A 20,042-nucleotide genomic window follows, 5' to 3' on the forward strand; every position below is an offset into this window, starting at 1 on the left:
AAATATAGGGAGAAATCTGTCATTAAAGCTGTAATCCTAAACACACTTACTAGGGAGTAAGCACTGTTAAACATAGGACTTTCTTCTGAGTAAATCTGAAATTTCAGCAGGGTTTACTGGTTATGAATTTAAAGCTATGCAAGAGTACAAAAAAAAATTAAGGTGGGGGGAACCTCCCCAGCCCAAAGTAGCCTAATGACTTGAGGGGTCACAGAATGTTGTGTCATTTGGGGAGGGAAGGGGGGAGAATAGTAAATTGACTTGCTTGAGCATCTTGCAACCTACATTATTCTGTAAGAAAGCACAGCTGGCTGGCATCCTGAATAGGGACACTCCTGTTAGTGAGCAAAGACAGTGCAACAGCCAGCCATTTGAATTTAAAGGAGAAGTTCGCAGCTAGCCTGTGAGACTGACAAAGTATAATGTGCTGTCTATGATCTTCTGGTCCTAACACCAGTAAGATTTGGGCAACTGTGTTCTGTACCAGCCGTATCTTCCGATGGATGAGAGTCGGAAGCCTCTTTGGACACAGCTCACTGTGGAAAGGTGATATGTAAATAAACTCAGTCCATCAAATCAAACTGTTTTCAAAGGCTAGAAATGCTGTCCCCACCCACCAGTCTTCCAGCCCCCTTCCCCCTGCCGGCTAGAAAGGCTGCTGTGACAGGATGACTTTGATTGCAACGAAATGAAAGGGGGGAAATAACATGAGCATTCCAAGTCAATCCAGAAAGCTGGGCAGTGTGTCAGGCGTCACAAGACAAAAATGTTGCCGCATTAATTAAGATGTACAAAACTCCTTGACCTCTGGATTTAAAACAAGTTAAAATTTAAATTTAAAAGAGCCCTGGCTTGAACCAGGATCATGAGAACATGGACCAAAGTTGATTAGCCTGTTCAATGATATTTTTCTTGTCTTCATATTGCTGTCTTGTGGATGGAAACGCAGAAAAGAAAATCTTGTAAACAGTTTAATCTTCTCTTTATGCTTTCATGTTGTAAATCTTTTAGAATTCTCCATCTAGAGACCCTAGACATTCACATGGAAATCCTTTCCTGTTTGAACAGCAGCCACTTAGCCTACGAACGACCCTGAAATAAATACATTAACCCATCTCTCGGCTTCATGTAGAAATCCTACAAATAATTGTTTTCTCAATTGTTTATGTGTTCAGGCAAAGTACAGTCCAGCTTCTCTGTTAAACACTCTCTTTCTCCTTGAAGACAGAAGGCCTATTTAAAAAACAGCCAGTGGGTGCTCAGAGAAGGGACTTAAGCTCTGCAGGAAAGCAGACTTTGTATGCAAAAGGTCCCAAGGTCAGTCCCCAGGGACATCTCCAGGTACAGCAGGGAAAGACTCCCGCAGTCAGTGCAAGAACATAATTTGAGGCAGGAGTGGCAATGATCTGGCTCTGTGAAATGTAGAGTGGGCAGGGTTCAAGGAAGTCAGGCCATAACAAATGCGGCCAGGGCCGGATTTAGGTTTGATGAGGGCCTAAGCCAGGCTTCCTCAACCTCGGCTCTCCAGATGTTTTTTGGCCTACAACTCCCATGATCCCTAGCTAGCAGGACCAGTGGTCAGGGATAATGGGAATTGTAGTCTCAAAACATCTGGAGGGTTGAGGAAGCCTGCCCTAAGCTACTGAAGATATTTGGGCCCTTTATATATCCAGCTGTCCTTTCTCAACAATTTGTCGGGTTTTTGTGTTGAATATATGCTATATGGCGATTTATGGACCTAATAGGTATCTAGCCATTTGCAGCTGCATGCTACATGTTGCCAGGGAACTAGTCCATGCAGAATGTAGTCACCCTATATATAGAAATGAGCAAACCAGTGATACTTTAGGGGGCAGGCTAGCAGGCAGGGCCCATTACTTACATCATAGGAGCCTACACAACACAAAACACTGTTGCTGTACGTTAAGTTTTATTTTATTTGTTTTTTATCTTATATTTTGGAAATGTACATCATTTTTTTCCTTTAAATTTCTTGGGGGGGCTCCCAAGAGTGGGGCCCTAAGCTATAGCTTGTTTAGCTTATTCGTAAATCCAGCACGGAATGTGGCCCGCTTTTCATGCACGTTTTTACACCTACATTGTACAGTACATTAAATGGAAAATGCCCCCAAGTGTTCAAGTGCACTTACGTAAACCCATTTGGAATAAAAGAAAAGCACTAGTAGTTCATCAAAATGAGATATCAGACTATTTCCCTCCCTGAGGAACGCCCTCCCTTCAGATATAGAGGTAAAGAATTACACAACTTGTAGAAGACATCTGAAGGCAGCCCTGCATCGGGAGGTTATTTATGCTTCGATTTTTTTTATTATGTTTTTTAGATATGCTGTAAGCCGTCCAGTGTCTGGGGAAACCCAGCCAGATGGGTGGAATATAAATCTGATGATGATGCAGCATCTCTGGGGCCTGATCCGGAGGCTAGGGGCTTCCCCACTGCCCCGATTCTGGCGCTCACGATCCCCGCATCACACGCCACCCAAAGCCTCCTCCTCTTTGCGACGCAATGGCTCCGTCCCTTCTCCGTCAGTGCAGAAGCTCCGCCTCGGGAGCCCAAACGCGAAGGCCGCTCCTCCCTTCCCACGTGTGCCACCGGCAGAAGGGAAGCAGCGCCTGCGCGCCCGAGGAACGTGGAAGTGCGGCCGGGGGCCCGTGTCCGAGCGGTGCCGCTTATGGAGTGCGCCCGTTTGTGGAGCCGGCGGCTGCGGCCCGTCGCGCTGCGCGTGTTCGCCTCGGGGATCTGCTGCTGCAGCAGCCGCCGCTTCTTGCAACGAGGGCGCGCCGCCTGCTGCCTGCCGGATGTCGCGGCGTGGGCTGCCTGCAGGCCCGGGAATTGCCGGCTCGAGCCGGAGGGCAGGCGGACCTTGCTGCGCGCAAGTAAGTCACGCGCTGCCCCAAGCAGGTTCTCAGTCCTGCCCGAGGATGCTGGGGCTTTGCAGCCCGAGTTTGTTCGTGGTCCCCAGGAGGAAGTTCCGGTGCGACTTGCTCACCGAATGAAGAAGCCCAGCCAGGGCTTTTCCTGTCCGAATGGCTCATGCAGCCTTACCAAGCTCAGCAAAAACCTTTTTACGCACGAATGTAGTAGATAGTGGAGCTGGCATTCAGCAAAAACCTTTTTACGCACGAATGTAGTAGATAGTGGAGCTGGCATTCAGCTAAGTTTTGCTCAAGGGTAGGCCCACTGAAACAAATGGACCTACCTTAGTAAACCGTTATTCATTTCAGTACGGCTACTCTGAATGAAACGGAGACCACTCTGCGTGAGGAAGCGCACTTGGAGGAATTTGACCTAGAAATCGCTTTGCCCAGTGAAAACGGTCAGCATGGATGAACATGGGTGTTAACTGGTCTTCGTTTACATCTTTGCACCGTGACACTTGAGCCAGATACAAGTGACAGGAGTTGCAAGTATCCATACTTGAAGGAAGGCCCATTGTGTTTGTGGCGCTGAGTCCCAAGTGCGCTGCAATCCTGTACATGCTTACCTGGCCTTGTGCCCCATTGGAGTTGGTAAGGCTTAATTTCTAAGTAGGCATACAGAGGGTTGCACTATAAAAGCACATTTTGCCCCTCCTTTAAAACTTAACAGTGCAAGTAGGTGTGCACAAAATGCGGCGCTATATGTTAAATGGGCCAGCACCCATGGAAAGTGCATTGAAATGTGTATGAAACACTTGTCCGTGCACCACACTTCCTGTATATTTGCCTCCATGTTGCATTAGTAAAAAAGTTTTTAGAAGTTGGGAACTTTGTTCTGGTTGACACTCCTAGCCCCAACTTCATTTTTTTTTTTTTATTAGTTACCCAGTACAAAAATAAAATTAACTTTCCTCTAACCTTGAAGTAATAGCCAATCTAGTTTGTTTATGGAGACCTAGTTTGGCATCAAGAACTGTAAACATGTTAATCAGTGGTGGTCTTGCAGTCTAAAGATGCAAATAATATGCAAATCGTTGACCTTGGCAGGAATGATGAGCTGTGACTCATGATCAATGTGGTGCTTGTTGCTGAACATATATGAGACCAGCAAATATATATAATTTACAACTTGGAACTTCTTTTCACCCTCCTTCAGATGATCTGTCTCGACACTTTACTACAGACGTGTCTCAAGCCACTTTAGCGAGTGTGGCTCCAGTGTTTTCAGTGGTAAGTACTTCCTCCGGTTGTTACTATGGGATGCGGGGCAAGTCTGAAGAAGGACGTGAAACCTGCCCCCGGAGCGCCAGTTTTGGGGGTGCAGAGTTGGTTAATGGCAGCCAGAAACTAAGGGGAAGCTAAAGGAAGAAGACCCTGAGGAGAGACCTGAGAGAGGAACAAGAAAAAAAGCATAATGGCGCTGTGGGTTAAACCACAGAGCCTAGGACTTGCTGATCAGAAGGTCGGCGGTTCGAATTCCCGCGATGGGGTGAGCTCCCGTTGCTTGGTCCCTGCTCCTGCCAACCTAGCAGTTCGAAAACACGTCAAAGTGCTAGTAGATAAATAGGTACCGCTCCGGCGTTTCCGTGCGCTGCTCTGGTTTGCCAGAAGCGGCTTCGTCATGCATGACCCGGAAGCTGTATGCAGGCTCCCTTGGCCAATAAAGCGAGATGAGCGCTGCAACCCCAGAGTCGGCCATGACTGGACCTAATGGTCAGGGGTCCCTTTACCTTTTAAAGATATTGGAGAGAAAAGAAGTAGATGTATGGGTGGACTGGGGTTGCTGCCCCACACCCCAAATACTTACTGGGGACTAAACGTCAATGAACATAGCTCAGTTGGTTAGAGCATGGTGCTGATAACGCCAAGGTTGCAAGTTTGATCCCTGTATGGAACAGGCATCTGTCATGTATGATCCAGTTGAGATTCCTGCATTGCGGGGATTGAAGTAGATGATCCTCAGGGTCCCTTACAACTCTGCAATCCTATTATTCTGTTATAAGGATGTGTGGAATTGCCATATGGAAAAAAAATCATCACGGAAATGACTGATCTACCAACAAAGTTAATTGATGCCATTGCCCAGGAGTGATTTGGGCTTGGCTCATTTGTGCATTTTGATGCTGTTTCCAGTTCACTCTTATACATACCTATTCATTAATTTGTGAAGCATTTTTAACTTTTAAATCATTGCCCATCTTCATTAGACTCCACACTGGTCGCCAGTCTCCCCCTCTTTGTTCAAGGTTGAGAATAGTGTGCTGCCTTCTAGAAGCACGTGCGCCTTGCAAAAGTGAAAGGCGTATTATCATTTCTCACCTTAAAACTACTTCATGAATATTCAAAAGGTTGTGTCATGGGGTGGAAACACCACACCCAGGTATAGTGAGCCTGTGGCCCTGCAGCTGGTGAAAGGCTGCAACTCCCATCCTTCCTGATAGTTGGCAATGCTGGCTGCTGAGGCTGGTGGGAGCTGGAGCTCAGTAGCAGCTGCAAAGTCACAGTTCTGCATACCTAGACTGCATACATCTTGAGATATATGTAACCAAGGTATGAATTAAGCTGGGTATTCTGTAGAGCAGAAATGCTGCCTCTAGTAATAGCATGGCCATCTAAATCATACGAATTCTGTACATTTTACCTTGTGTTTTTTTAAAGAAAGTGGCAATACTGATTTCTCTCTCTTTTTTTTCTTTCCAGATGAAATTCGATAAAGAAGGTGGTATAAGCTTTTACGGTAGGTGGAATTCTAGTCTTCTCTTTACTTCTGAACTCAACAAAGCCTAGACGTTTTGAAGACCTGCCGATGCAGCAATGTTGATTGTTTTCTATTTGGTTGCTGGATGCTAATCCACAAATCATTTCATCTATTTAGAGGGCAGTTCTGTGGCAAGATCTGCCAGGTTGAGCAGCTTAAGATGCAATGGATCTCTGGCTCAGCCCAACCCTGGCTCAGCCAAAGATTCACTGTGGTAACTTGCTCATTCTAGCTCAGCCAGCCGAGGCCAATGTAAGTTCCCCAACCGAGGTTGGGGCTGGGCCGGGGTGGTGGTGGAGCTAGTCTGGATCCTGATCCCATTCATTTTTTTTTTTTTTTTATAATATATTTATTAAAGTTTTCAAATAAAGCATATATTAGATAAGCACTTATCATTGTCCATTTGACATCTCTCAATTGTTACATGGGACTCCCCCGCACCTCCCGCATACACTTACATCATTATTAAATTAGTTTCAAACAAATTATCATTTAATTCATCTTAATTAATAATCTTAATTTGGTTTGACATATAATTCAACCTTAAATCTAATTTAATGGTAGACAATTGTCTGCACTGGCATCCAATTCAGCACTCAGCCAAATTACAATATTTTTGTAAATAAATCTTAAATTTCCTCCAGTCTTCTTCCATCCTTTCTTCTCCCTGGTCTCGAATTCTGCCGGTCATCTCGGCTAATTGCATATAGTCCATCAGTTGCATCTGCCATTCTTCCACAGTGGGTAGCTCCTGAGTTTTCCAATTCTTGGCAATTAATATTCTTGCTGCTGTTGTTGCGTACAAAAAGAATGTTCTGTCCTCTTTTAACACACTCTGGCCGACAATACCCAGGAGAAAGGCCTCTGATTTCTTAGTGAAGGTGTATTTAAACACCTTTTTTAATTCATTATATATCTTCTCCCAAAAGGCCTTCACTCTAGGGCAGGTCCACCAGAGGTGAAAAAATGTTCCTTCATTTTCCTTACATTTCCAACATTTGCTATCAGACGAATGGTATATTTTAGCCAGTTTAACAGGGGTCATGTACCATCTATACATCATTTTCATCACATTTTCCTTCAACGCATTACATGCAGTGAAGTTCAGCCCAGAGGTCCACAACCTTTCCCAATCTTCAAACATAATATTATACCCAATATCCTGCGCCCATTTTATCATTGTTGATTTTACCATTTCGTCATGTGTGTTCCATTTCAGCAGCAAGTTATACATTCTTGAAAGTACCTTAGTCTTAGGTTCTAACAGTTCAGTTTCTAACTTTGACTTTTCCACTTGGAATCCTAGCTTTTTGTCATTTTTAAACACTTCTTTAATCTGAGCATAGTGTAACCAGTCTCGCACTTTGTCTCTCATCTTTTCTAAACTCTGCAATTTCCAATTGTCACCATCCTTTTCTATTATCTCCCAATATTTTGGCCAGTTGGCCTCCATATTGGCTCTTTTCCGAGCCTTAGCCTCCAGGGGTGACAGCCACCTCGGAGTTTTATTCTCCAGTAAGTCTTTATATTTTGTCCAGACATTAAAGACTGATTTTCTGACAATATGGTTCTTGAAGGCCTTATTTATCTTAGCTTTATCATACCATAAATATGCATGCCATCCAAACGCATTATTAAAACCTTCCAAATCCAAGACATCCGTATCTTCAAGAAGTAACCAATCTTTTAACCAGCAGAAAGCTGCAGCTTCATAATACAACTTTAAATCTGGCAGGGCAAAGCCCCCTCTTTCTTTCGCATCTGTTAATATTTTAAATTTGATTCTGGGCTTTTTGCCCTGCCAGACAAATTTAGAAATATCTTTCTGCCACTTCCGGAAGCACTCTGTCTTGTCTACAATCTGCAGTGTCTGAAACAAAAATAACATTTTTGGCAATACATTCATCTTGATGGCAGCTATTCGGCCTAACAAAGAAAGTTTTAGTCTTGACCAACTATCCAAGTCTCTCTTAATCTCTGACCAACATTTTTCATAATTATCTTTAAATAAACTCAGATTTTTTGCTGTTATGTTTACCCCTAGGTATTTAACTTTTTTAACCACATTTAGTTCTGTCTCTTTCTGAAGCTGTTCCAACTCAATATCTGTCACGTTTTTCCCCAAAACTTTAGTTTTTTGCTTATTTAACTTAAATCCTGCCACTCGACCAAAGTTTTGAATCAGTTGTAGTACTCTTTTCAAACTAGACTCCGGCTCCTGTAATGTCAGAACTAGGTCATCTGCAAAAGCTTTAAGTTTATATTGTTTCGCTCCGACCTGAATCCCTTCCACCAACCGGTCCCCCCTAATCATATTCAGGAGCACTTCCAGAACCGAAATAAACAGTAATGGGGAAATCGGGCAGCCTTGTCGTGTACCTTTTTCAATTTTAAACTCTTCTGTAACCACATTGTTAACTATCAGTTTAGCCTTTTGTTCTGAATATATTGCCTCAATCCCGTTCTCAAACCCCCGTCCCACTCCCATTTCTTTTAAATTCCCCTTCATAAATTTCCAAGAAATGTTGTCAAAGGCTTTCTCCGCGTCTATAAAAATTAAAACTGCTTTAGTGTTTATGTTTGTTTGTAAAAGTTCCAATATGTCTATGATGTTCCTTGTGTTAGTAAACATATGTCTGCCCGGGAGAAAGCCTGCCTGGTCTTTATGGATTATCTCACTTAAAACTTTCTTAAATCTTCGTGCCAAGACATCTGCAAATATTTTGTAATCCACATTTAAAAGGGAGATGGGACGGTAATTCTTGAGTTGTGTCTTTTCAGTTTCTGACTTTGGAATCAATGTGATAAATGCTTCTTTCCACGATTCAGGCGCCTTCTTCCCCTCCATTATTTCATTACTGACCTCCAACAAAGGTTGTATCAAATAATCCTTCAATGTCTTGTAGTAGTTAGAGGTCAGTCCATCTGGCCCTGGTGATTTGCCCTGTTTCAGACTCAGGATGGCCTGTTCAATCTCTTGTCGTGTTATTTTGCCATTTAAAATTGTTCTATTTTCTTCTGACAGCTTTGCTAATCCATTTCTCTCCAAAAATTGTGTAATCTCTATTTCATCTTGTGGCCCTTGAGTATATAACTTTTTAAAATACCTCTGGAAGCACTTTCTAATCTCTCCCGGGTTCTGAATGTTCCTTCCTTCAACCTCTAAGTTTGTTACTGTATTTAATCTTTGTCTCCTTTTCAACTGCCAAGCTAGCAGTTTCCCACATTTATTTGCCGATTCAAAAGTTTTTTGTTTCATTGTTTTAATCTTCCATTCTATTTCCTGATTTATCAGCTTGGAATATTGCGCCTGATAAAGTTTAATTTCTCTCAGAATCGGTTGGGACTTCGGGTTAGATCTTAACTTCTTCTCCAACTCTTTGATACTTTCCAGAATTTTATCTTTCTTTTCATTTTGCAGTCTTTTCTTTAAGGAATTCTGTTGAATCAAGAACCCTCTCATCACAGCTTTACTTGCATCCCAGATAGTTCTTTTTTCCACCGTAGTGTTCAAATTAATCTCAAAATAGTCCTTTAAGGTTTTTTGGGCCTTCTTTACAATTCTTTGATCTCTAAACAGGCCATCATTCATCTTCCATCTAAAGGAGCCGATTGGGATCAATGTCATATCCATTCTCAAGGCATTATGGTCGGAGCATGTTTTGGGGCAGATTTCCACCTTCCTCACCTTAGGTGCCAGACTTCTAGTTATCCATATTTGGTCGATTCGTGTCCAAGTCAGTTGAGCTTCAGAAAAGAATGTTCCTTCTCTTCCCAGGGGGTTTCTAACTCTCCAGATGTCAACCCAGTCCATATTGTCAGTCATTTCAAAAAAGGTCTTAGGTAGTCTTCCCTCTTTAGTAATGTTCTGGTTCTGTGACTTATCCATATTTGTTGATACGACCCCGTTCATGTCCCCCATCATGATGACGTTGTTGTAATCCAGATAATCCAGCATGATCTCGTGCAACTTCTTATAAAAATCCGATTTTCCCTCATTTGGAGCATAAATTCCTAATATCAAAATTTTTTCTCCTTGATACTGTACTTCTATTGCGAGGATTCTTCCACTTTCATCTTTAAAGAGAAATTTTGGTGAAAGGCTCTCTTTTGCATAGATCACTACACCTCTCTTTTTAACTGTATCCGATGATATAAATTCTTGACCAAGCCTTTTATTTATTAACACCTTTCTATGGAGCCTAATCACATGTGTTTCTTGTAAGCATATAATGTCCAATTGTTCCTTTTTTAGAATATGAAAAATTTTAGACCTTTTTTCGGGACTGTTACAGCCATTTATGTTCCAACTCAAAAGCTGCAGAGACATCCTGGATAAATCTGGTTATTCTTTCTGGGGTGGTACCTTGTTCTCCGGTCCTTGAGGATCCGAGGGGGCGGGCTCCCCTGGAAGTTCTGGCACTGGCAATCCAAGTCCTTTGTGGAGGTCTTCTCCGTGTGCTCCCAAAAACTTGTCTCTATCTTCCACTGTTTTGATTTTGATCTTTCTCCCTCTGTAGGTAAAGGATAATCCTTGTGGAAACTCCCACCTGAAGATAATTGCGTTGCTTCTCAACAGTCTTGCCAATTCCGTGTAGTTAGATCTAAGGTCCAGCAACTGCTTAGGAATGTCCTTGTAGATTTCAATTCTCTTGCCCAAAATGTCTAGTGACTTTTCGTAGTGCAGGCCCAAAATCTTGTCCCTTTCCTCCTTTGATCTCAGTGTTATCAAACAATCTCTGGGCTTCTCTGTCCTTCTGACTCTGCCAAGCCTGAAAGCAGATACAATTTTAAAGTCTTTTTCCTCTAACTTCCAAAACTTGGCAAATTCCTTAGTTAGAAATTCAATAAAATTATCTTCTTCCACCTCTGGTATTGACCGTATCCTCAAGTTGGTCTCCCTGTTTCGCAGTTCTGTCATCAAAAAGTAAATCTGATGTTCTCCAACTTGTTTGCTGAGTGGTCTTACTTCTTTCTCAAGTTCTTCCAATCTTTGACTAGTATCTTCAGCCAGTTTACGATTTTCACCTACAGCCTCCTTTAATTCTCCAATAGACTGGGCATTCTGTGCAACTTGTCCAGTCAGCTTATTCAAGCTTTCTGTGTTCTGTTCAATTTTAGCTGTATGCAAATCAGCCTTCTTGTCCAGAGCCTCCAGTTTCTCCAAAATTTTCTCCAAGACAGAGCTACTTGTCCCTGAAGCCATATCTCCCAGGTGCAGCTCCTCTGTCTCACCCTCCCCTGCCTGTATTAGGGAGGCCGCCTCTATGTCTGGAGGCAAAGTGGAAGGCAAGGCCGGCACAGAAGATCTACGCTGTGAGGCTGCAGATAAAGTTAGAGTTGTTTGTTTAGTCCTTCCTCTTCTCCTTGCGCCACTCATTCCAAAGTTATCTGTAATCCAAGGTCAATCCAAGTTGTTCCCATGAGAAAGCAGAGTCCCAGATGCAATAGTCAAACAGAGGCCGGGAAAGGGAAAGTAAAACAAAGTCACTGCTGTAAGTCCAAAATCCTCTAGAGGGAGCTTAATACGTCTTCAGGGAAAAGATCAAATCCAAGTTGAACTTATAAATTTAAATCCATGTCTATCGCCTCCACAATGTATTATTTTTAGCAGAGTAAAACTTAAAGCAAAACAGTGTTTCTTACAGTGCCTTGACTGCAACAGTTTCAAAGTATCCAGTTCCAACTCAGAATGTTTCAAAATCTGAATTCAATGTATCCAAAGTTGCAAACTGGTGCTCATCCAGGCAGCTCCAGCACCAGAGATTCTTATTTATTTTATAATCCACTGGTGCCACAGAAGAAGGATATCAGTGCACCCCGAATATAACCAGCAAAAGTCAATAGCTCAAAGTCTTTCACTCAGAAAACTGCTTTAACAGGGTGCCAGCATTTAGTTAACGCATAACTTTTTGTCTCCACTCCTCCTGCTCTTTGCTTAAAGTTCAGTATAGCGGGAGATGGGCTTCCTGCTTATCCTCACTCCGTTTTCAGCCAGATTTCAACTTTTTTAAAAAAGTTTTAAAAGTTTCATAAAGTTCTCAAAAAGTTTCAGAAAGTTGACAAAAGTTTCAGAAAGTTTTCAATGTCCAAATTTACTCACGGGTTGTAGTTTCCAAAGTTCAGAAAAGTTGCAGGAAGAAAGGACAGCGCTGACCGGCAACAGCAATGCGGCTTCACTTCGCTGTTTGCGCAACGACCCACAGCGCCGCTACCCCCTCCGCGATCCGGAGCCCCTTACGGGGTCCCTTCAACGTTTTGGGGGCTGCTTCTGGCGCCCGCCGGGTCCCGAGACCACAGGCTTCTGCCACCTGTGGTTTTCCTGAATGGGTCTCCGCTTCGCCGTAGCGGACGACCCGTTTACAGCGGAGCTCCCTTCTCCTTACTCGGAGAAGGCAGCCATTACCGGTCGCGCCGCCTCCGGAAGTCTGGATCCTGATCCCATTCAGCTTACTCAAATGACCTGGCAACCAGGCATAGAACACTATTTTAAAGACTTGTTTTCCCTCTGTCAGGCTTAAGCAGAGCAACAGCAGCCCCACGGCTGAACATGGTTTGGATCTTACTGGAATAACTTAACTTACCCTGGCTTGCTTTATGCCAGCTTCTTGTGCATAGGATTGTTCCCTTGCCACCTTTTTCATTGTACTCAATATGGCTGACCTGGGGTTCGCAGGCAGGATCCCATCCTACTTTATTTCAACAAGGTGTCTGTGTCATGTGGACTCAGCCCATACTCTGGATCCGTTAATTTCTCTGGGTCTTGTGCTTGCTGGAGTGATGCCTTCGAGAAGCTGCTGTGGTCTTTGTTCTTATTTCACATCATTGTGTTGTTTTTTTAATAAACTCCTCCTTGGCAGAAAGAAAGAAAACAGAGCTATATCAGGAACTAAGTCTCCAAGCGCGAGATCTACGGTTTCAACATCAAGTTAGTGTATCTCCCAGGAACAACAGGATTATCATGAGAATGGAAGTAAGTGCACCTGAACAATTCAATTTTTTTTTAAAAAAAGAATTTTTATTAAAGATTTTCATGAAATACAAAAGAACGTGCAATGTCTCTTTGTTTGTTGTTGTTCAGATTATAAAGTCTTTTGGTTATGTTCAGTGTAAGACAATATGGTAAACTTGCACACTATTTTTCCATTTTCGAAACCTGCTCTATGCGTGACGTTTTTATGTCAGCGTCATTTGGGCAGATTCTCTTTCTATACATTTTGTCAGTTTACATGGGCAGTGAGAGAAGGTTGAGGGGGTGCAAGCAGTTCTGCTTTCAAAAATAATTTTCATAATTTAATTTCCCAGTTGCAAAAAGTGGTACTATATGTACAGCAGACTACAATATGAAATTCAGTGCTCATCTTTTTTTTAAACAGCATCTAAAATAGAACCAGAAATTATTTACAAACAAACAAACAGGTAAAAGCAACAAGGGGTAGAAAACCTATAAAATTTAAACATATAGAACAGCAACAATAGGAGGAAACCAAACACTAACCAGATATTTAGCTCTGCATTTATCTGCTACTATCAGGAAATCAGCAAAAAACCAACAACACACTCTGTAAAGCCAGCACAAAAATCCAGGTTTTAACCCCCGCCCCTCCGGTTTTAACTTAATGATGGAACAAGCTTGCATATGGGTTTAGATTGGTTCCCTGGAGTTCCACAGAGTTTGCGCCAGTCTTGTGGGGGGCAAAGTGTAGGAAATGTCCTCCCAATGGTGGTGCTCCACTTGGCATGGGGCAGCAACAACACCTGTGGAGCTGTCACTTCCAACCTGAAGCACCTCAGTCCTCACTCTGCCCCTTCTGAAAAACTTGCCAGTGGTGGGAGGGTGCCACTGCCCTCCGCACCACCCCCTCTCACATGAGCCACTGCTGGTTGGCACCATGTAAAAGTCTGCAAATATACAAAAGCCCAACTGATTTTATCCTCTGCTTCTTTCAGTTTTTGAAGGCAGTGATTACACCGGAGTATCTCCTAATCCTAGACTATCGCAATTTGAACTTGGAAAAATGGCTCTTCCAGGAACTGGCACCTCAACTAGCTGGCGATGGTCAACTTGTTACATATTCTTTGCCCTTTGAATTCAGAGCTATCGAAGCAATACTACAGTACTGGGTAAGCACCCGTGCGTTTACTGTACTGAGAGTAATAGCTTGCTGTGATCTTATGCTTGTCAGGAGTTCAGCCTACACTCGAGTAGGACCCTGGTAGAGACACATGCCCAACTGGCATGTTCTCTTGGTCAATCATTTGGGAGCTTCAAAAGCTTTCTTCAGCCCGAACGTCACAGCGACCAATGCCAACCAACACCAACACACTTAGGGATCCGCAGAGTTTGCGCATCATGCGTAACAGACCTCAGCAACTCAGCATTTTGGCTAATCTACTTTATTTACATATAAGCACACATGGAGCACTGCAACCTGGCTCCCTCTCTCTCTAGCATCAGACAGCAAAGAGAAAGAACAAAGGACAACAGTCCCACTTCACGGAACACAGTAACACAAACATCCTGTCTCCGTCACTTCCCACTTGGTGGAGTCAAAACATATACCGTCATGTGAAAGACACCAATCCCATGACTGCAGTCATGGAGCAGGAATTCTAACAGTGCTAAGGAAGGCTGACTAGGAACATGGTCTGCCTATAAGCTGGCCAGGTGCAGCCCTGATTGGCAGCTTTAAATCTGGCAGAGGTGAAGGAAAGAAGTCTCCACGCTATTCCATTACCCTTATGAGGAGGAGTTTTCACTTCCCTCCAGTTAGCTATTAGGGCTCCCAGGGCACCTATGAAATGGTGGACACAGCACCTTAGCCAGTGAGCGGCTGACACATTACCTGACCACATGCCTCATCTGCAGCCAAGGGATAGAACTGGCTTATTTTATTAAATAATGAAAGTGGGTGCATGTGTTCAAGCTGACTTCCATCATACACCATTTAAATATGTTGATACTTTGCGCCAGTATGGTTGGTTTAAAAAAATAAAATAATAAAAATTATTCAATTTTGAAAGTTTAAACACATTAACTTCAAATTCAATATATGTTTCTCTTACAAAATAGACAAGATGACTTCCCACGGTTACCTCCGTGGTGTTTTTCCCCCCACCCATATTCTGCTGCGTTGTATGTCAAGAATATATCTAATACGTATTTCCTCTTGTTACATTTATTGTCATTCTGAATCTGCTGCTTTTAATTCAAGTCCTGCCCACAATTTCATTTGACTATAGTTCTTTCTCAAATATTCCAAAAAAGGGTTTCCATTCTTCAATAAAAGGTTCATCATTTTGGTCTTGCACTCTTGCAGCCAGCTTTACCAGTTCTGCATAGTCCATTGGCTTTGCAATCCATTCCTCTTTGTTTAGGACTTTTTCTTCCTTTCAGCCTTGCTCATATAGGATTCTGGCAGCTGTTGTTACATACATAAATAGTTTAATCATATTCTTTGGCCCCAATATCCCTAGAAATACTTTGCTACAGTATTTGTGTTTCTGGATTGCTGATTTTGCTGGGAAATGCTCATCTGCTTCAGGGATTTCAGGAGTGTCTGTGACTGTGTTGCCTGCTTTTCTGAGCAGGAGGCTTCAATGACCCAAGGCATTCTAAAAGGATTGTTTTGATTCTTATGAAGGATCCTGTTGTTATCTAGATCAGCTACCTGCACGGGAGACTTAACAACCTGCAGCCTCAGATTCTTGAGACCCTGGATGCTTTAGTGGACCCTAAGCTTTTATCTGTTGATAGGAGCAAAGTCCATGTCCTATTGCAAAATGGAAAGAGGTAAGACAGACTTCCTTCCCATTTTTCAATGACCTACTTGGACATTTCTGTATGAAACCTGAGTTTTGAGCTATGCAATAGTTGAATCTTGCACAGGCACACTATTCACCTGGGATGGAGGCGCTCTGGGGTCAAGTCCCAAATCTGAAATGCTCAGCAGCTGTTACCTCACTTGTAAAAAGGAAACCCTAAACTTGTTGTTGCTGCAACTGACTAACATGGCAACCTGTCTGGAAATTACTCCTTCACATGATGGTTGTGAAGATAAAAAAGACTGTATATATGAATGGAGAAAAGAGAGCGTGTAGCTGTAGAAGCAAAACCTAATCTGCATGTAAATCCTTTTTTAGAATTGAGGTACCATTTGTTTTTATAAATGAAAATGCTTACAAAATCCTCTCCCCCCTAAGCAAGTCCGCAAAGTTACCCATGAAAATGCAAAAGAAATACAAAAAAAACCCCGAATTAACCCAATCCTAAAATGAACAGAAAGTAAAAAAGCAGCAAGCTGGTGTTATTAAAAAACAACACCAACCCACTAACATTATAAAATGGTCCTTTGTTAAAAGACCTGGGGAAGAGAACAGTTTGAACCTGGTGCATCACTGATGCTAATGTAGGTCTGCAACTCGGGGGCCACCACTGAAAAGACTATTCCTGGTCACCAACTGCTCCACCTCTGAAAGTAGGGTCTCTTAGAGAAGGGCCTTCCACAGATTTTAATGAACTTGCAGGGTTCATACGGGGAAAGGTGTTCTTCAAAATACCCAGTTCCCAAGCCATATAGGGCTTTATAGCAGATATAAGGAACCTATAGCCTTATGGACATAGTTGGACACCTATCAGCCCCAGACATCATAGTCAAAGATTGGGGGTGATGGAAGTTGTATCCCAGCAAGAGCTAAAGGTCCACAGGTAGCTCTTCCTCTGTGCATGCAGATCTCCCACAAAACGACACTTGACTCTAGTGTCATCTTGGTGGTAGCGGTTGGTTTTTAATTCTTCCTGCTTTGCTTTTAGCTTGTCAGAGTTAGAAACAGATCTTAAAGTTTTCAAAGAGACACTCTTGGAAATCTTAGACGAGGAAGAAGTGCTGGAAGAACTGTGCCTGTCTAAATGGACAGACCCCCAAGTATTGTAAGTATACATTGGGATGCTTACGTTGGGCAAGGCTTTTGTATCTGAGGACTGTGTATGGGATTAGCCAAATAAACATTGTGAAAGTTTGGGTATAGGAAGCGGCATTTCCAGCATCTCTGTAAACCATTTAGATGGTTTTTTCCCCTAGCATTTCGTTTCGGGAGAGGATTAGCCTCACAGAATGCTGCTGCTTTTGTAAGAACACACATTCCAACACGTGCTGTGGTGGCACCAAGTTGCAAAAGAAATGTTTTGTCGGCAGCCTAGGTGGCATGGCAGCTATTGCAAATGTGGACTAAATATTTGATTTCTTAAAAGTAACTTTACACCCAGTTATAGGCTATCAGCTGCTTCAGATTGTTGAACAGATACTCTATATATTTTGAGTTTTTGTTTAAATTGCTTTGTATGGTGTGCCGACACCAAAGGCTAGGAATTATGGTGGGAGATGAATTTTGGTCTAGGCTTCCACTTGGGAGAGATGCAGCTTGTAGATTTTCAGTATGCTGGCATTTTAATTAGATCTGTTGTTGTTGTTGTTCACAGTGAGGAGAGTCTGTCTGGAATTGACCATGCGGAGGAGATGGAGCTGCTATTGGAGAATTACTACAGGCAGGCAGAAGATCTTCTCAATGATGCTCGTGAGCTTCGGGTATTGATTGATGATTCTGAAAGCATCATCTTTATCAACTTAGACAGGTTAGCTGCACGAAACATTCTGCTCACTACAATTTTAGATGCACCTTCTGGAGGGCGTTTGAAACTTGAGCTCGGTGGTGTTTGTTTATGAAGCTTCTCTTCTTATCAAGCAGAACAGACGAGTTGAATTCTATGCCGATAAAATGTGTTTTGTTATTTCATTAAATCTGAAGTAACTCCATGTGTTCTAATCTGAATTCCCAGACCTGTCTGGATTCTGGATGAAAAAGGGGTAGACTCTTCCAAGATGCTCGGATCTGCGAAATATTAACTAGCCTTTCGCTCCTCTTTAGCCACCGCAATGTGATGATGAGGCTGAACTTGCAGCTGACCATGGGTACTTTCTCGCTCTCCCTCTTCGGATTGATAGGAGTAGCTTTCGGCATGAACTTGGAATCCTCATTCGAAGAGGTAAGGCACCGTTTTGAAAAAAAGGCTTCATTTTTCTCTTATGAAACCACACACAGTTCCCAATTCTGATTGTAAATGAATCGCGTGAGATATACCATTCATTCTGGACGCGCAACTTCTCATCTACATCCATATCAAATAGGAAGGTGAAGCCTTGTAGTCCATTGTGCCTAGTAGTCATTGTTTATCTATAGACTACTCACACCTTTAGGAAACAGTAGGTGATATTTCTCTTTAATTGGGCTTAAAAATTGCATTTTTGCATTATAAAGTGTTTCAGCTTTACAAGTGAGTGAACTAGATCAAATGCATAGCAGACTGAAGGGTTTGCCTGGGGTCTGAAAACACACAGAAGTTCAGTACAATCTACTGTGACTTATTTGGGGGCCGCTTGTCTGAAGAAAGGAGCTTCCCAGCTCCTTTTCGGCCCGTGACCATCTCCCCGTCCCCCTTGTCGTTCAGCAAAATCTCTGGCTAGTTTGGTAGCTTCAGCATAGAGAAGAGGAGAGGAACCCGCCATTGTGGGGGGGGACCCCACTGTGAATCAGGGAACCGTACCCATACCCCACATTAAGCCTTGAATGCAAATTTGCTCATAAATCCAGTTGCTGGGCTGTGCATTAAGGTGCTGTGCCCTCAGCTGGAACAAGTGTAATCTTGGGGGACAGCTTGCTTTTTCAAAGTGGTGAAAATAAGATAACGTGATAAGGGTTTGAAGAGTTGTGATTTCTCTGAAAGAATGATTTGCATTGTTAACTACACATTTCAACTTTACCTAGGACCGCAGAATGTTTTGGCTGGTGACAGGAATTATGTTTCTGGGCAGCGGCCTAATTTGGCGGCGTCTGCTTTCATTTCTTGGGCGACATCTGGAACCTTCAATGCCTCCGCCAGTGAGTAGGACCTCTCTGAAAGTTACAATGTGCCACCACCTTCGTCTCTCCCCAATTTGCCAGTTTCTCAGACTCTTCCCTGTGCATGTCTGCAGAGAAGCAGCCAGGGCCCGAAGTGTGCAAGTGTTCACCTTGAAGTGACTAGAATAGAGCCTGCAGTAAATAAGGGGTAAAATTCCAAGTCTTGATGCCTGCTCTCCCTGAAGAGCTATGGGAATTCCCTGTCACTTCACTTCTCGCAGTGAGGGAACTGCCAGAAGACCAGCATCCAGACTGAATGACGGGGGTGGAGGCACTCCTTCAGGTATACAGGACCAAAGTCATTTAGGGCTTTAAAGGTCACTTTCAACTGTGCTCAGAAACGTACAGTGGTACCTCGGGTTACATACACTTCAGGTTACATACGCTTCAGGTTACAGACTCCGCTAACCCAGAAATAGTGCTTCAGGTTAAGAACTTTGCTTCAGGATGAGAACAGAAATAGTGCTGCAGGAGCAGCAGGCCCAATTAGCTAAAGTGGTGCTTCAGGTTAAGAACATTTTCAGGTTAAGAATGGACCTCCGGAACAAATTAAGTACTTAACCCGAGGTACCACTGTACTAGGAGCCAATGTAGGTGGTATTTCGGGACTGGTGTTATATGGTCCCGGCAGCTGCTCCCAGTCACCAGTCTAGCTGCCGCATTCTGAATTAGTTATAATTTCTGAGTTACCTTTCAAGGTAACACCACTGAAGTCTTCCTTTAGTGGATTTCAGAGTTCCTTTGTGCTGACTACTGAATTGTTTTCCCATCCTACCTCCTCTTCTTCTTCTTCTTCCACAGATCCCTGCTCTGCTGAAAAGAACTCAGCCAGCAAATGGGAAGGTGGAATATAAAAGCGATATTAAAACAGAACCCCTTGGGTCAAGTAGAAGCACACTGACTAACCACTGACCAGACCTCTGTACTGGTTGACCTGCAATAACTGAACTTTAGACTGTGTTCTCTTGTAATACTGTAGCAGGGATTTCTCCTTTGACTCTTAATGACATGCCAAAGATGTGCAGCTGAGACCACCAAAACCAGAAGCTTTGCTGAGAAAAGAGTACAGTCGACTTTTGTGCACCGCGGTAGGAAATCAGAATTCCACAAGTCAGCTGGATGAGCTGAAGGTGCTTTTCAGCTGATGTCTCCTGTGGGAAATTCCGTTTGGTGTAATCTTTAAGGAACACAAGAAAATGGGTAATAATAATGTCCTCCCTCCAAAGAATGCAAAATCCAATCCAGAAATCTTACTGTATGTTCTGTAAATGGTGGTTTTCACACTTCATGGGTAAAGTTTATAGATAGGGGAAATGTGGTCATACATACCATCCTTAAACAGTGTGCTTCCTGTATGTAGAGAGTTATGTTTTCATAAGATTAGACGATT

At 43.0% G+C, this 20,042-nt stretch overlaps 2 protein-coding genes across 2 annotated transcripts in view; both read left to right on the forward strand.

Moving 5' to 3' along the window:
• Nucleotides 1–20,042, forward strand: part of NRSN1 (neurensin 1) — a 201,028-nt gene that overhangs the window by 81,804 nt on the left and 99,182 nt on the right. The window lies entirely within an intron of this gene.
• On the forward strand, nt 2,608–19,966 carry MRS2 (magnesium transporter MRS2). The gene is made up of 11 exons (XM_083623965.1): nt 2,608–2,895; nt 4,094–4,167; nt 5,638–5,674; nt 12,556–12,668; nt 13,646–13,819; nt 15,358–15,488; nt 16,509–16,625; nt 17,175–17,327; nt 17,621–17,738; nt 18,518–18,631; nt 19,454–19,966. The coding sequence occupies exons 1-11, from the start codon at nt 2,691–2,693 to the stop codon at nt 19,562–19,564; spliced, it is 1,347 nt and encodes a 448-aa protein (XP_083480091.1). The 5' UTR covers nt 2,608–2,690; the 3' UTR covers nt 19,565–19,966.

This window comes from Podarcis filfolensis (assembly GCF_964270895.1).
Source record: "Podarcis filfolensis genome assembly, chromosome: 7".
Taxonomy (NCBI): Eukaryota; Metazoa; Chordata; class Lepidosauria; order Squamata; family Lacertidae; genus Podarcis; species Podarcis filfolensis.

Bases quoted from the DNA above. Each gene is read 5' to 3' on its own strand.
- MRS2 (XM_083623965.1), top strand. From the start codon at position 2,691: ATGGAGTGCGCCCGTTTGTGGAGCCGGCGGCTGCGGCCCGTCGCGCTG. The intron at 5,675-12,555 runs GTAGGTGGAATT...CCTCCTTGGCAG, and splicing joins AGGTGGTATAAGCTTTTACG to AAAGAAAGAAAACAGAGCTA. The intron at 18,632-19,453 runs GTGAGTAGGACC...CTTCTTCCACAG, and splicing joins AACCTTCAATGCCTCCGCCA to ATCCCTGCTCTGCTGAAAAG.